At 37.9% G+C, this 17,525-nt stretch overlaps 1 protein-coding gene across 1 annotated transcript in view; it reads left to right on the forward strand.

The window, feature by feature from the left end:
- LOC136264636 (deoxynucleoside triphosphate triphosphohydrolase SAMHD1-like) overlaps positions 1-17,525 on the forward strand; it is a 116,752-nt gene that overhangs the window by 53,488 nt on the left and 45,739 nt on the right. Inside the window, exons 10-12 of the mRNA XM_066059414.1 lie at positions 10,422-10,478; positions 10,534-10,648; positions 10,698-10,769. Of these exons, the coding sequence (XP_065915486.1) occupies positions 10,422-10,478; positions 10,534-10,648; positions 10,698-10,769 (244 nt within the window). The remainder of the gene's footprint in view (positions 1-10,421; positions 10,479-10,533; positions 10,649-10,697; positions 10,770-17,525) is intronic.

The following is a 17,525-nucleotide window of genomic DNA, read 5'->3' on the forward strand; positions in this document are numbered from 1 at the left end:
ACTAAAAAGTTGTCATTTTTCTTTTCTTTATCTCTCTAAGGCATTATTTTATATTACACTGTTAAACCATGGTCCAAATTTAAGGTTAGGGTATACTAATAGGCTTATCGATACTTTTTGAGAAAGCTATAAAACCAGTTTAGTAGTGTGAAAAGTTTAAAGTGAATGTGAATCCCTACATTTAAAAGAGCTACATATATTTTTTTTTGGAGTGGAAAATAGCAACGCTTATGTATTTAAGTTGCATGCACAGTATAGATGGTTTTACATAGCTATAGATGACAGCAATCTAAAACATCACTAGATTTAGGCTTGAGTCTATTATGCTCCAAAATTTGCCTATTATGCTTTTTGGCATTTCCCCAATTTTTTTGCCTATTATGCTTGTTTTATGCTTTTCAGAAATACATTATGCTTTTATTTTATGTTTTTTCTTTATGCATATATAGTTGTTCATATGATTGAATATAAATGGAGAAGTGTTAATTCAACTGCAACATACAAACTATAGCAATAGCTTGAAATTGAGATGTGCTACAGAGATGGTAGGCATGTTAGAGCAGGGGTGCATATTTATAGTCCCTCAAAAGCTATAAGGATTTTCTTGTCTAATATCTTTGTAGCTTTGTATGCAATTATATATGTAGAAATATTATGCATGGTTTCTGATTGATCTTCTGAGTTGTAGCAATTTGTAATCAAAGGACAGCATGCAACTGCATGCTTAGTATAATATGTGAATTGCATTTGCAGCACCATGCCAAGTAAATATCAGCTTCCTAGGGACAAATACAGTTCTCATTCTCTCTGTTGCATGTGATGACTGTTCTAGTAAAGTGTTTGACTGACTGTTCCATTAGAGAATCTCAATCATTTTGACTTTCCTGGTTTGATATTAACCCCAGTCTCACTGTAGACCTGCTGAGATCACTATTTCCAATGTCCAGACATTCGGTGACTCACCAATAACTTTACTATGATCAGAGCTTCTATTGTATTGTCTTCCAACCGATCTTCCAGTTATTATAGTCATCATAATTATTACATTTTATTCAAAATCAGACAAGGAGATGCTTTATATAATACTAAAATAATACCAAATACAATGACCAAAGCTTACCTAAACTACTTTGCCATACCTTGGTACTAGTCGACACATGACTACACATATCCTATAAAACTCAAATCCACAATGAAAAGCATTAATTTCGTTGAGTGCAAACTTGTTGTAGCAAAGACTGTAGGGCAGTCTCATTGTCAAGAATCATTTCACCATCTAAAAAGGATTAGCCATTGAATTTGTGACTGTTATAGCAGAAGCTATACTTATGGTGGAGGAAATTTGCCCGTTATGCTCTTAATTATGCTCCATTATGCCAGCATTATGCTTTACACTTTCATCCCCTATTATACCAAAAATTATGCCGGCGTAATCAATGCAAGCCTAACTAGATTCATAGCTACTTTATTCTCGTCTAATAAAAATAGCCATATTCTGCTTTATAAAGCAGCTAAAATTAGCTATACATCATGTACACAAGAGTTTTAGCTACTTACAATTGTTTCAGGATAGCTAACAAAGCCAAAAGCTAAAAGTGAGATTCATTCTAGCATTAGGTATTAGCATTAGGTATCAAGACACACGGTAGTGTGTCGTGCGGCCCAAGAAGCCGGCGCGTAACACCCGTGAGTATATTAACAGGAAGAAAGAAAACGCAATTTTCGCACCTCCGTAGCTCTGTGCTTCCTTGATGAAACAAGACGATTTTTGCTGTGAACATGCCCTCCAACTGCAGCACTCCACATTCCAAATTTGAGCGAAATCGCTTCGCGCGTTCCCGAGATATGCGACTTCAAAAATTGGCTCAGTTTCTTCGTTTTTTTTCTTCTTATTTTTTCTTTTTCTTGTCGCACACTTACAAAAACTGCTATAAAACTCGAACGCCATATCCGATTGCCTTGAAATTTTTTTTTTTACCCGGGCTTGATGGACTGCCCTTGCCTACCACCCCCAGCACATAAATGGCCTGTGCTGGACAAACCGGGACTTTCTTAGTCCACGGCAAACTGAGACTCTGCCCGAATCAGCTCCACAATTGCCACAATTGCCTTGAAATTTGGCACACAGAAGGGGGGTATAAGGGCGCATCTCGGTACCAACTTTGGCTGGAATACGATTAACAGGCAAAGAGGTATGAGCGATTATTCACGAAAAATAACACCAATATGTTGTCACGCCTACAGGGTAAACCGCGTATGGGAAGAAGCTGAAAATCGGTGGGTGAATAGGTTAACTATTGAACCTCAAACCTTTTGTGGTTTGAAAGAAATCGAGCTAAAAATCAGGAAGATACAACGAAAAAACCAACAGTGTGTAACAATTACGCAATCGAGATTAGCTAATAAAAAAAACGACTGCTTGCCACGCCTACCAGATAAACCGCTTGGGGTAATGCTTTGAAAATCGTTGTACAGATGGAGTAATCATCTTAGAAAGGCTCATCAATGGTGTAGAAGAATCAGACTTAAAGCCACGGACTTATAATACGAAATCCAACTTGGTGCAGTAGGTGCGAGATCGAGATACTCTAATAGAGCAGTCATCCTAATAGAGCAGTCACCCTGAAGAGAATTCAAGAGATCAGCTAGAAATAAGAAACCTGTATAGAGATCAGCTACACACAAGTCACCCTGTAGAGAGATCAGCTAGAAGAAGTTACCTTGTAGGGAGTTCATGCAACTATGGAAAGAGATAGTTCAGCTAGAAAAAATCACCTTGTAGAGTTCAGCTACAAAGAAACCACCATGTAGAGAGTTCAGCTACAAACAAATCGCCCTGTGGAGAGATCAATAGAAGAAGTTACCTTGCAGAGAGTTCAGCTACAAAGAAACCATCATGTAGAGAGTTCAGCTACAAACAAATCAGCCTGTAGAGAGATTAGCTAGAAGAAGTTACCTTGTAGAGAGTTCAGCTACAAAGAAACCATCATGTAGAGAGTTCAGCTACAAACAAATCTCCCTGTAGAGAGATCAGCTAGAAGAAGTTACCTTGTAGAGAGTTCAGATTCAAACAAATCACCCTGTAGAAAGATCAGCTAGAAGAGGTCACCTTGTAGAGAGTTCAGTTACAAAGAAACCACCATGTAGAGAGCTCAGCTACAAACTAGTGACCTTGTAGAGACAGCAGCTAGAAGAAGTTACCTTGTAGAGAGTTCAGCTACAAAGAAACCATTCTTTAAAGAGCTCAGCTGCAAACAAATCACCTGTACAGAATTCAGCTACAAATAAATCACCCTGTAGAAAGATGAGCTAGAAAAAGTTACCTTGTAGAGAGTTCAGTTACAAAGAAACCACCAGGTAGAGAATTCAGCTACAAACTAGTGACCCTGTAAAGACATCAGCTAGAAGAAGTTACCTTGAGAGAGTTCAGCTACAAAGAAACCATTATTTAAAGAGCTCAGCTGCAAACAAATCACCTATACAGAATTCAGCTACAAACAAATCTCACTGTAGAGAGATCAGCTAGAAGAAGTTATCTTGTAGATAGTTCAGCTACAAACAAATCACCCTGTAGAGAAATCAGCTAGAAGAATTTAACTTGTAGAGAGTTCAGCTACAAAGAAACCACCATGTAGAGAGTTCAGCTGCAAAGAAATCACCCTGTAGAAAATTCTGCCAGAAACAAATTGCCCTGTAGAAAGATCAGTTAGAAGAAGTTACCTTTTAGAGAGTTCAGCTACAAAGAAACCATTCTGTAAAGAGCTCAGTTGCAAACAAATCACCTGTACAGAATTCAGCTACAAACAAATCACCCTGTAGAGAGATCAGCTAGAAGAAGTTTACTTGTAGAGAGTTCAGCTACAAACAAACCATCATTTAGAAAGTTCAGCTTCAAACAAATCACCTGTAGAGAGTTTAGCTACAAACAAATCTCCCTGTAGAGAGATAAGCTAGAAGAAATTACCTTGTAGAGATTTCAGCTACAAAGAAACCACCATGTAGAGAGTTCAGCTGCAAAGAAATCACCACTGCCCAAATTTCAAGGCAATAGCTCTTTCCAATCTGAAGTTATCAATTTTCAAAGTTGGCAAATTGGATGTGTGTGGAAGGCCCCTTTTCGCAAATCCAGTCACATATGTATTATATATATAATTTGTACATTTACTGATAAAATATTTAAAGTACATCTACTTCATCTTTTCTTCTTCCTGTAGTAAAGAAAAAAAACATAGGTTAAAAAAGTCCCAAAGCTGGCCATAGGCCGGCTTTGGGGTATAAAAATACAAAAAGAAATGAAATCTAATCCAAAACAGCCAAGCTGTAAAAAAAGTGTGCGGCCCTCAGAAAGGCTATGGTGAAAAAAGATGTGAAATCCAAGGTGGCGGCCAAGAAATGGCTGTGATGGTAGGTTAATGGTAAAAATTTTAATAACGACAATTCAGGTGAATTTTTGTGCCGCTTCACAAAATTTACCTGAATTGTCATTATTAAAATTTTTACCATTAACCTACCATCACAGCCATTTCTTGGCCGCCACCTTGGATTTCACATCTTTTTTCACCATAGCCTTTCTGAGGGCCGCACACTTTTTTTACAGCTTGGCTGTTTTTGGATTAGATTATATTTACTGATATAGTTTTGAGAATAATAGGTAGTGAAGAGTATCAGGGAATATTCTGGAATAATCAGGAGACTTCTGAGAATACCTGAGAATATTTGGGCAAATAAATAGAAAATGACATTTAATGTTAAGAAATGTGAATTCATCAGAATAACATACAAGAAAAAGCCTATATTTTACCATTACACTTTGTATGACACTGTTGTGCAGGAGGTGACGCACACCAAGTACCTAGGTCTTACTATTGACTCGAAGCTATCCTGGTCTGAACGCATTAGACAAATAACTAACAAAGCTAACAGTATCAAAGGATTTTTACAACGTAACCTTCATAGCTGCCCAATCTCGGTCAAAATGAGTTGTTACAAGTCACTTATTAAACCAATCCTAGAGTATGCCTGTATGGTCTGGGACCCTTATACACAAAAGGACATCTTAGCTATTGAATCAGTTCAAAGACGGTGTGCGAGGTTTGTGTACAATAATTATTCTTCATATGCAAGTGTCACAAATATGTTGCAAAATTTGAATTGGCCACTTCTGGCTCACTGTAGAAACCAGCTGAAAGCAATCACAATGTTTAAGATCATGCACCAATTAATAGATATACCGACTGATACCATACTCATACCAGCTCCATCTAACTACTCTCTACGAGGTCATTCAATGAGGCTGTTACAGCCAAACACAAGAGTAAAATCATACCTTAAGTCATTCTTTCCTTCAAGTATAAAGATTTGGAATAATTTACCCAATGACCTCATCACCTGTTCAAGTTTAGACCAATTTAAAGCAAGACTAGCTGAACATCAATTAATCACATAATTAATTTTGCTGGTTTATTATCTGTGTTTGTATATACTCTTTGTAAGAGGTTTTACACAGTAAACAATAATAATAATAATATTTGAGAGGTTTCCAGGGATAGTCATAATGAACAGTATTTTCTTTTAAAATGGGGAGCTCTGAAGAAAAAGTTTTTTTTCAGTTTTAATACACTGTGTATGCCAAAGTAGCCAATTCCAACACATAAACTATAGTGGATCTGCAATCAATATACTCTATCTACTTTAGTATCATTTTTCCAAATTATAAAAATCTAACTATGCTCTTCAATCTGATTAACATAATGAGGGTGATGACAATGACAAATTATAGAAAGAAATGCACAAAGTAGCCAATGACTCTTATGTGGGAATTGTTATGAGATTGGCAGTGCCCATTCTCAAAGATCCAGCTGTTCAAGTACTGTGAGGCACCATGCCCTGCTGCAGGCAACCATGAAGCTATAATTTACTAACAATTTATATGGTAGACTCTATTACAGTGGACTCTATTATAGCATGTAGATTGTGAGCATAATTTTGCAAATAAATTCCAGGAAGAGTAATCGGAAAAGTTTTGGGACATAATTGACTTAAGCCTATCTGCAATGCATGTATTTTCATCATGTCACATCTAACCTGATATCTAGTCAATAGTGCAACTGAACAGATGTTTAATTTCCGTGCTTTCCCAGTCAAAGCACGTAGTTATACAGAAATCCGGTTGAGTAACCAGGCAATGGTTACATTACTTCCGTATCCATGTGTAACAGTTATACAGTCAATTGTATGCAACAAAAAAAGAGAGCTGCAGTTTGATAATTTGAAGTCACCTCCACAATGTGACAGGCACAAGGGAAAACATGTCTGGCTAGCAATGACATCGATGAAGGGAGGGAGTGATGAAGTTTAGCTATCAACCTATGTACTTATAGCTAGAATCCATATTACAAGGTATGGTAAATGCATACCTATACTTACAGTGTTATAATGTATTAGCCCAACATTTGAATTGAGAAGGCTATAGTCCACATGTGGTCAGTGTTTTAGTGTCATTACGCATGGCTTACTACGCATGCATGGTATATTGCCACACATATGTGTGCCATGAAAATTGCTACATGGTATATGTGACATCCCTGCACAGCGAATACAATGAATGTGGCTGCATGGAACATGCTGCATGGTTGCGTGTCACATATGGGGCCACATATGGAAATCTGAACTTATAAAGTGGACTGCACTGTATATTGTATAATGTAGCTATCTACACCAAAACAGTTAAGCTATTAAAAAAAGAATGCAGCCCCCAGGTGGAAAAGTTGTGAAATTAAACGTGTTGGCAAAGAATTGGCCATGATGGTGGGATTCTCCCCCTCTTTCATCACCTCTTTTGTTGAAACAAAAGTAACATCCTGGGTAAGGGAGTTGCAGCAATTGTCTGATATCTCACTCATCCCCAAGCTGCTTATGCTGCACTTATACATGGGTTTATTGGCAAATGGAACTATCTGATGAGGTGCATCCCCAATATTCAACCACTCTTGTCACCTTTGGAACATACTATTAGACTCAAGTTTCTACCTAGTTTAACTGGTCAGCCTTCTTTTAGTGACACTGACCGGAATTTGTTTGCTCTTCCTGCCCGTTGGGGAGGTCTTGGAGTTATTGACCCAGTTCGCTATTCATTGTCCCAATTTGCAGCTTCTGTTGAGGTCACTGCTCCCTTAGTTCACTTAATTTTACAGCAATCTCACACCTACCCTGTTGAAGTGTTGTCTGCTCAGATTGATGCAAGACGTGCAGTATTGAGTGCCCATCGTCAGTCTGTTATTGACTATCGTGATGCTTTGATGCCTACATTATCACCATCATTGTATAGATCGGTTGTGTTGTCTTCTGAAAAGGGTTCCTCAGGTTGGTTGACTGCTCTACCTATTTTAGACCATGGCTTTTGCTTGCACAAGGGTGCTTTTCGTGACTCCTTATGTTTAAGATATGGATGGCGACCACCGCTGCTGCCTTCCAGTTGTGTGTGCGGAAAACAGTTTTCGGTTGAACATGCTTTCAGCTGTCCGTGTGGCGGCCTCCCAACTATCCGTCATAATGAGCTTTGGGATATTACTGCTGGATTGCTAACCGAACTGTGTCATGGTGTTGAAGTTGAACCATCCCTGCAACCACTTTCGGGGGAATCATTTCGGTTGCGATCGGCCAATACTGAAGATGGGGCACGTCTTGATGTTGTTGCTAATTGCTTCTGGGAACGCGGGCAGAATGCTTATTTTGATGTTAAAGTCTTCAATCATTTTGCTCCTACGCACTGTTCAATTTCTTTATCACAGTGCTACAGGCGTGCGGAGCTAGAGAAGAAGAGAAAATATGAGGAGAGAATCCGGGAAGTTGAGCATGGGTCATTTTCGCCATTGATTTTTTCATGTACTGGAGGTATGGGACCTTTGGCCACCGTTGTTTACAAACGAATTGCCACACTACTCGCTGAGAAGCATGGACAATCATATAGCAAAACATTGTACTGGTTACGATGTAGGCTGGGATTTTCATTGCTCCGTTCAGCTGTTCAATGTTTAAGAGGTTCATGGTCCTCTTACCACCGCTGTGGATTGGGCGAGACAGCTGTCATTGACCTTGCTTATGCAGAAGGCAGGCTGGACTCAGCTTCACCTGACTAACTTTATATTTGTTTCATGTGCTTGTAAATATGTGTCCTTTATTTTATGCACAAAATATATAATAGATCAATTAAAAAAAAAAAAAAAAAAAAGGGGGGGGGGTTAATGGCAGAAAAATAGTAATGATTGAATTTGTGCAGACTCCTTCAAGTTTCACTAGGATTTGGCACAAAATTCACCTAAATTGTTGTTAAATTTTTTTGGTATTAACCTTCCATCACAATCATTTCTTGGTCACCACTTCTTCAACCTGGCGCCTTTATGGGAGCCATGTGAAGCCCTTTTACAGTTTGACTCTTCTGGTTTAGATATCACCTTCTTTTTTAATTGCAAGCCACAAAGCTGGCCATAAACTGGCTTTGGGACTTCCTTTTAACTTGTTTTTCTCATTGTTAAACAAGAGAAAGAATTATATTTGTGTGCATAGCGTTGTGTCTGACTAACTATTTGTCCATTTAAAAGATTATCACATAGGTATTATGGTGAGTTGTTATATACATACGTAGCTAAAAATAGCTGAACTCTGTTTGTATGTAGCTAAACTCTCCACATGGTGACTGTAGCTGAACTCTCTGTATAGGGAATGTAATTGAACTCTCTACAGGATGATTTGTTTCTAGCTTATCTCTCTACAGGGTGACTTGTTTCTGGCTGATCTCTCTTCAGGGTGCTTGTTTTTTAGCTAAACTGTCTACATGGCCTCTTTATTGTAGCTGAATTCTCCAAAGGATGACTTAGCACTTACTGAATGTTCTTATAGGTAACTGCATTATTAATAACATATGAGCATTTTGTTACGAGTGGTTAGTTTTCATAGTACAACTCAGTGTTTTTTATTGTGAATTCTTCTAAACCACTGAAATGTTATTCTACAATGCTTTCCACCTAAACACTGATTTCAACTCATTCCTGTAAGTGGTTTGCCTAGTAGGCATAACAGCTAAAGCATTTTTATTTACAGACCGTGATTTCATGATTGTTAAACACTGTTGGTTTTGCATTGTATCTTCATGGTTGTAATCTTGGTTTCTTTCAAACCAGCAAAAAGCACTTCTATGATGGATATAATAACCAATTTTCAACTGATTCTTTAAGCGGTTTACCCTGTAGGTAGGCCTGAGCCAATTATGCTGGCAAGCTTTTAGGTGGTTAGTTTTGCTAGAATAATTCTAGAATCATTGGGCATATTACAAGAATAACTGGCCAACCTGGTTGCAGATATCCTTGAGGACTCAAGAGGTACAAATTCTGATGAAACTGATTCATATGAAACTCAGTATATACATGTATGTTTACAACTACGTAGCTGTTTTTGATTGATGTATTTCTTCATGACAGTTAAACATCCCATCTTTAGCTGATATACTGTATATACATAAATATACATAAAAAGTAAGAATTATGCAAGAATAATAGGTCTTCTGTTTGGGAATAATGGGTAATAATTTTTAAGAAATTCTGGAAAGAATAATAGACAAATTTGAAAGCATAATAGGCTCAGGCCTACCTGTAGGCATGACAGAAGTTTCATCTTATAGTATGTGAATATTTGGTCTGAATCTTGTTTGGATTTCAACCAAAATTGTTGCTAAGATTTACTTTGATAATTTCTTTATGTGTGCCAAATTTCAGTTTGATTAGAGTACTTATTTGTGTTTTATGACAAATATTGTAAAATATGCAAAAGGAAGTAGAACAAAATTAAGAAAGAACCTGAAATTATGGCCACTTGTATCTTGGAAATGACTGGGAAATTTGGTACAAACTTGGTGGGAATCTCTACAGCAAAACTCAGGGTGGGTAAGAGATTGTGAAAATCACACTTTCTTTCTTCCTGACAGTGTGGCACGCTGGCTTCTTCATGACGCGACACACTACCATTGTCTTGATACCACACTGAGCTGTTTTTATGGTGATGATAATTTTTGTGCCTCATGAATTTAAAATCATAAGATCATAAAGTTAATGACATAGGACCACAAACCACTCCTGATATATAAGTACCATTAAGGTATTTGACACTTCTCTTGGAGTATTATACTGCAACTGTTGTATTAGAGAACCTTCATCTCTTTCCATTGTATGTAATTTAGGAAACTTCTGCAAAACTGTCCTGCTTTGAGTGCCTTCAGGTTTTCAGTATTTGGGTTGTCATATTCTCATATTCTAAATTTTATAAAGTTCCAGTGCAGTAAGTGTCCCTACCAGTAAGTACAGCAGTAATGATATATACATTAATTCTACACTTCGTAATGCCATGACTGACCATGACTCTTCTTGCAGAATTTGTAAAGCCTTTCTGCAAGCTGATGAACACCTGAAGATACTTGGGAAAAATGGGTAAGAGAAATGCAGTACTGTGCTATCCCTCCCAAATTTGTTTCTCACGAATTAGCAAAGAAATAAAGATGTCAGAGTGTGTAGATAAAGATAACATGGATGCATATACCAACTTGACTGATCATGTTTTCCATCAAATCTTATTATCCACTGATGATCACCTGGAAAAGGTTGTAATACAGTTAATGTTGTGCTTAATTGTATTTTTGTCAAATGCAGGCCAGGGAATTGCTTGAGAGACTTTCTACAAGACGTCTGTACATATTTTTGGGATCAGTCGAACACAAAGATGTAAGTGATAATATAATTAAATGTTGTCCAAGTCTATGATAATAATATAATATTAATACAGGTAAGATTACAGATCAGTACATTGGACAATATCTGCAATGACACTTTGTGATGTCATAAAATAAAATTAATGGCTGTGCTAGTGAGGGGACTTTGTACAGGGAGGTATTGGGTGAGATAGTGTTTCTCAATGGTAGTGTTTATAAATTTGAAAAAGGGCAAAGGTGAAGCATATAGTATATAATGCAATGAAATAAACCTATTCTAAATTTTAGATTTTCTGAGTGCCTTCCTTGTTGGAGCGTATTTTGCATTGTCTGGTACATGTACTACTTCTTATCTTTACTATCTCCTGGTTCCACGTGTACAAACTATAGACAACAGTCATTTCAATACTGTCTGCTGAAGTCTCTAAAGCCCCTGCACTAACATGGCCATTTTTGTAAATTATGACATCAAATGTCATCATTGTGATTGTCAGTGGTGGGTGTAATGCATTACTTTTGTAACACATTATGTAATATTTATGCAGTAACGAAGTAATATAACATGCTACATTTCTTATGTTTAATATCTAACGCATAATTACTTTACATAAGTAATGCATTACTAAAGTAGCACATTACTACTCGTTACTGTAATATTATTACCTAATGAAGTACTAATGCATTACTTAACTAGCACATTACTGTAATATTATTGCATAACAAAGTACCTTTATACGTACTTTGTGTAATATGTAACATAATATTACAAGTTACTTTTAAACTGAAGTAATATATAACTGTAATGCGCTTCATTGAGGTGGCAGTAATGAGTAAGTAATACTTTTTAAAAGTGCCGACCCAACACTGCTAATTGTAATATTGCACAGGGAATCTAGTCATTGCGGATATCGTCCATGGATAACAAATGCCCTTAAAAGATTAATAGACATTAATCTTAAATCTTTGAGCCTGGAAGTGAGACAAAGAATCAGCTGCGTATGCTTTGTTGGTACCAGAAATATGCGTGATTGCAATATTGATGTGGTGATGTGCTGCACAAAAGTAGAGCATGCACACTAATGACATGGTCTCTGTATCATGTGTAGAGCCCTTTCTCCAGATGTCAACTGTCACAGTGAAAAAAGGTATTTTGCTTTTTCCACATATGTCCCCATATGCAGCACAAACTATAGCATATAGCTCTTTCCAGAAGATGGGAATCCTACTTTGCACTAAAGTCCATCTGGACTACAGCCAACAGCCATTCCAGAAGGCACCTCATCCGTTGGAACCTGAGGCATCAGAAAATATCTGCATATGTGACCCAGTCTGGGAAAACCGGTCTTATCGCCCATCTGAAAGTATCAAGAAATGCTGGTTTTAAATATTCAGATTGTTGTAGCTTGCCAATGGTGGTAGCTACTGCGTACCAAATTTTCACATTTTTTACAACAATTTATTACCTTCCAGATCATTCACTGAAGAAGTAGTCAGAAGCTCCACCATTTTAGATAGTTTTTGACTGAGATTGGCTGTATCAGGCTGGCTGTATTGGCTGTATCAAGCTGGCTGTATCAGGCTGGCTGTATCAGGCTGGCTGTATCAGGCTGGCTGTATTGGCTGTATCAGTTTTTTAACTGAGATTGGCTGTACAAAAGGGGTGGGAGGCAGTGGGCCTGAAAGGCAGGAAATATGCTGTTTAAAATTGAAGAGGAACATTTTGGGATGAATTAGGCCAAGTTAGGGGCCATTCAGGTCTCAAAATTGGGTAAAATAAAAGGAAATTCACGTATTTATTCAATGCCACGGAGCTGTACAGTCACATACAACCATTCCCAGGCTGACCAGGGTTTCATTAAGGCCCCACACTGCACGTAAGGATTGCCACTGGGCTTGGGAAAAGCAGCCAGCAAAACCAGACCACTCAAGTCTAGCTGATTTTGATTGTGAATTAGATAGTTTATTCATGTATCTTTGTGTTCTGGGTGGAAAATTGAATCTGCTTAGGGGCGGATCCAGAGTTTGGAAAGGGGGGTGCACTTTGCTGAAAAATTGAAGACCAAAAGAAAAAAAAAAGGTCACAGCAACAATGGCTGCCCTTTACCAAATGTATTTACTATAAAGTATATAAAGATCCTTATTGAGATCCTTATTCATAGCTTCACAGTTCAGCTATACTGCCTCATGAACACTATGACTGCTTTATTAGAGTGACTGCTCTATTAGAGTATCTCGATCTTGTATACAATTTTTTATTGAAATGAATTGGGGGGGGGGCACATGCCCCCTATTTCCCCCTCTGGATCTGCCACTGCTGCTGACATGGGAGATAAGACTGGTTTTCCCAGACTGGGTCACATATCTGAACTAGGTGTCCAGTGCGTGTCCAGCATAAAGGAGGTACCAGACCAATTTGGAGGAAATCTTGCCACCAGGCGAGTTCCCACTTGGCCTCCAACATAAATGGTAAGTGGTGATGGGGGTATTGAACTGTCATACTAAGGTCATTAAGCAATGTAGAAATATGCATCCATTAGGGACTACCTTGCAGGCAAATGATAGTTTGCCAATGAGTGAGAGGAGTTCATGCTTTGTGCATTTACGTTTCTTTGATGACCTAAACAGTTGTAGCTCCTCTAAAATAGAGGCTTTGCGATTATCATCTATACAGGCAGTCATGGTGGTTATGTCAATCACTATACCTAAGAATGTTAGTTTTTTGTAGACTTAATAGGGGCAATGATACACTGGCAGAGGTTTAACATTGAGTCCAGGTTTTGCTGACATTCAGCAGATCCAGGTAAGCCAGCGGTGAGAAAATCATCGAATAACATAGTGGACATTGTAGTTATTCTCCAGGATCCAGTGGATCGCAGAAGCTAGGCAATTAATACACATGGTGTGGATCACAGATCAAATGGCAAACAGTGTCGGTAAGGTGTCTGGTCCAAGGTTATTGACAATGCATGTGCATCATCAACTGTGCAGTAGGTGAGTGTGTATGCAGTGGGATCTATGAAATCATTGATGCTGTAACCTAATGGTGCAGAAAAATGATAAATAGTTCTCCACCCCCTGTCATACTTTGGAACAATGCCTAAACCAGAGCACCTTAGGTTGGGTAATTGTGGGCATTAAATGGACCTAGTATACGATTAGTGCACTCTGAGTGGAGGGCATCATTCGAGTAGAGGTGTACCGATATCAAAGCATCACATGTACCAGAAATATTATGTGGTGATAAGATACATGGCAAGCCTTACAAAGCTGGAGACTGGGTCTGGCTTCATTCACCAGTAGTTTCAAGTGGAAGCAGTCAGAAGTTACATTGCTCGTGGAAAGGACCATACAGCATTAAGAAAATCTCAGATACTACTTACAGAATTCAGCATTTACAGAAATGAAGAGATAGGCAGGTTGTCCATTTCAATCACTTGAAACCATGCTCAAAGAAAATTCGTCTAGAAAATTGTGACCCAGTAGTAACTGTACCAATTCCCCCAGCTCCTACAAATGTCCAACCAGAAGATCAAAATGATATTGGAAGAGTTGGCTACCTAGATAATGGTGATCAGCTTCCACTATAGGCAAGTAACACACAACAACCTAGTGAACCTCAAGTTAGACGAAATCCTACTAGAAACAGGCACCCACCCCAGCGGTATTCAGATTATGTTCAGCACTAGAGTGATCTGTAGTAAACCACCTTATTTAAGAGGGGAGTGGTGTAATGATGTAACTATGTTGTGATGTAATAGATATGAGGACTCTTATTAAATACTCTGTAAGTTATTAGTATTGTATGATGATCAACACCTCATTTGTAAATAGACACACATGCATATGCAAAGTAGGACATGTACTTTTGTCAGTCAGTTGAGTTGTGAGTTATTAGAATCAGCAACTATTGTTACAATGATAAGTATATGATAGGCAACAATACTACTGCTCTGGACATACTGTGCTTATTGATAGGGTTTCCAAATTAAATTTGTTAACCTGAATAGATTGGATAAAATTGATATTAACACATTGTACTGTATGCATTCTCTCTTGCAATGTATATGGTTTTGCTACTAGAACAGAAACAGTATTAAAATATATGTTGCCAGTTTAAGCATGGTAAGCACCTCTAAAAATAATTGTCATTTTAATGAATGCAAATTCTATTTTGTTTCAAAACTTCCTGCAAAGGCCTGGATTAGTAAGATTCAACTGTGAAACAATGTTTTGGAGTGAATTATTGCTAAGCTATAAATCTATGTAGCTATAAGCCACTAAGCCAACTATCAATCAAAACTGAGTAAACATTCACCCCTGCTGGACTATACACGAATTCTCAGTCTGGGATCATGGTTATTGAAAACTTCCTGAACCTGAAACCCCCTCTTAATTTCCTAGATCCGCCACTGAAAGTCCACAAAATTCCTTGTAAATCAGTGAAAAATAATAATTTGTTCTAAAGTAATGCAAAATGTGGCTGAGGCTAGATCATAAAAATAATGAATGAAATCATGAATAAATGAATGAGAAATAAATTAATGCAAAAATTATGAAGATGTTGAGATTGGTTTTGCTAATGAAGGTTTAAACATATATTAATCATGTTTTTCATTCTGGTGGTAAAGATCTACACCATTTCTTTTATAACATGTGCAGTAGGGATCTACTGACTACATCAATTGTGGATCCAGGATGGGGCCGGCATTTGGGGTAAATGCTTTCCCTCCACTCTGTGGAAGAGCCATAGCTACTTCTTTTGATAGAAATACAATACATGTTGTCAGACCAAAATCAATATAATGTGATATCACCTCCGTAGCTCTGTGCTGTCTTGATGAAACAAGACGATTTTTACTGTGGACATGCCCTCCAACTTCAGCACTCCACATTCCAAATTTGAGTGAAATCGCTTCAGGTGTTCCCGAGATATGCAACTTCAAAAATTGGCTTAGTTTCTTCATTTTTTTCTTCTTATTTTTCTTCCTCTTGTCGCACACTTACAAAAACTGCTATAAAACACGAACGCCATATCCGATTTCCTTGAAGTTTGGCACACAGAAGGGGGTATAAAGGCGCATCTCGGTACCAAATTTGGCAGGAATACGATAAACAGGCAAAGAGTTACGTATGAGCGATTATTCACGAAAAATAACAGCAATATGTTGTCACGCCTACAGAATAAACTGCATATGGGAAGAAGCTGAGAATCAGTGGGTGAATAGGATAACTATTGAACCTCAAACCTTTTGTGGTTTGAAAGAAATCGAGCTAAAAACCATGAAGATACAACGAAAAACCAACAGTGTGTAACAAATACACAATCGAGATTAGCTAATAAAAAAAAACGACTACTTGTCACGCCTACCAGAAAAACCGCTTGGGGTAATGCTTTGAAAATCACTGTACAGATGGAATAATCATCTTAGAAAGGCTCTTCAATGGTGTAGAAGAATCAGACTTAAAGCCACGGAGTTATAACACGAAATCCAACATGGTGTAGCAAGTGCAAGATCGAGATACTCTAATAGAGCAGTTGTTGTGACCCATACGCATATTTGTCCTATACGCATATGGGGTATCCCGTACGCGTATGGATCACTAGCTTAAATCGATCTATTAGCTAAATCTTTCATCCAAGGAGATGATAAAAATTCATTTTAAAACCTTCTGGTTGACCAATTAGCTAGCCTAGGCTAGCTAGCTAGTGGCTATTCAAGTCCTGACAGTTTCATGCAGTGGCGAATCTAGACGGGTTTAACTTTACTTTTGATTTTACAGCTATCAAGTGATCGAGATACTCTAATAGAACAGTCACTCTAATACAGCAATCAGGCTACAACTTAGTACAACTCTCGCCTTACAGTTCGTTTATTTGACAGTTATTAAAACTTCAGAGCGTAAAAGCTGGAGGTCTACCGTCTATGCAGGACTCGACAGTCCTGTAGCCTGAAAACAAATTGCAGCTTTGCATACAGTGATTGCATGAGTGAATTACAAGTAAATTGTGTTGAGTCACTGATCAGAGTTAATTGTGTTAAAAGTGTGGAAATTAGTTAAAACTGGAATAGCTGATCATCAATAACAAGAATAGATAGTATGAAAGTTGCAGGGTAAATCAGGATTAAGGATTCTTCCTGGAGATAGTTTATTAATGTTGCTTAAGTTGATGTAATAAAGAGATGTGTTGATTACAGGTAGATGACAGGGGCGGATTTAGGGAGGGGGCAGCCCTTTCCTTTTTTAAGTTAGATAAACCCTAAATCCTCTATGTGTATCAAAAGCAGGCTTATTAAATTATACCTGTTGTTCAACTCTGCTCCAGGAGAGTATACGCAGCTTCTTTTCCCTCAAGAGTTCTTCAAGAAAAGGATTTGATTGTGGGTTGCATCTCCATAGTTACAGAAATTTAAATTGTGGGTTTTATTTTAACCAGTGTTTTTTCTCTATGGCTATAAGAGGGGATAAAGTGTGCATGGTTTGATTAAAAGTGTTAGTTGGTTTAACTGATTGTAGTCAGTATATAGCTCCCAACTTAGACATTTAGCAAAACTGCAGTCTTGGTAATTGACAGTCTGATAAGGTAGCTATAGCATATTCACTCACTTTTGTCTACGAATGTTAAATTTGTATCTGATTCAGTTACCTCACCCCATGCTATGGATTATGCATGGTGCTGGCATTTGTAGCAAGCTAGATCAGTCTTCATAACCTGGCAGGTCCAGGGGCGGATCCAGACTTATAGAAAGGGGGGGTCAAAAATGAACTC

The sequence above is a fragment of the Dysidea avara genome, chromosome 8 (genome assembly GCF_963678975.1).
Source record: "Dysidea avara chromosome 8, odDysAvar1.4, whole genome shotgun sequence".
NCBI lineage: Eukaryota > Metazoa > Porifera > Demospongiae > Dictyoceratida > Dysideidae > Dysidea > Dysidea avara.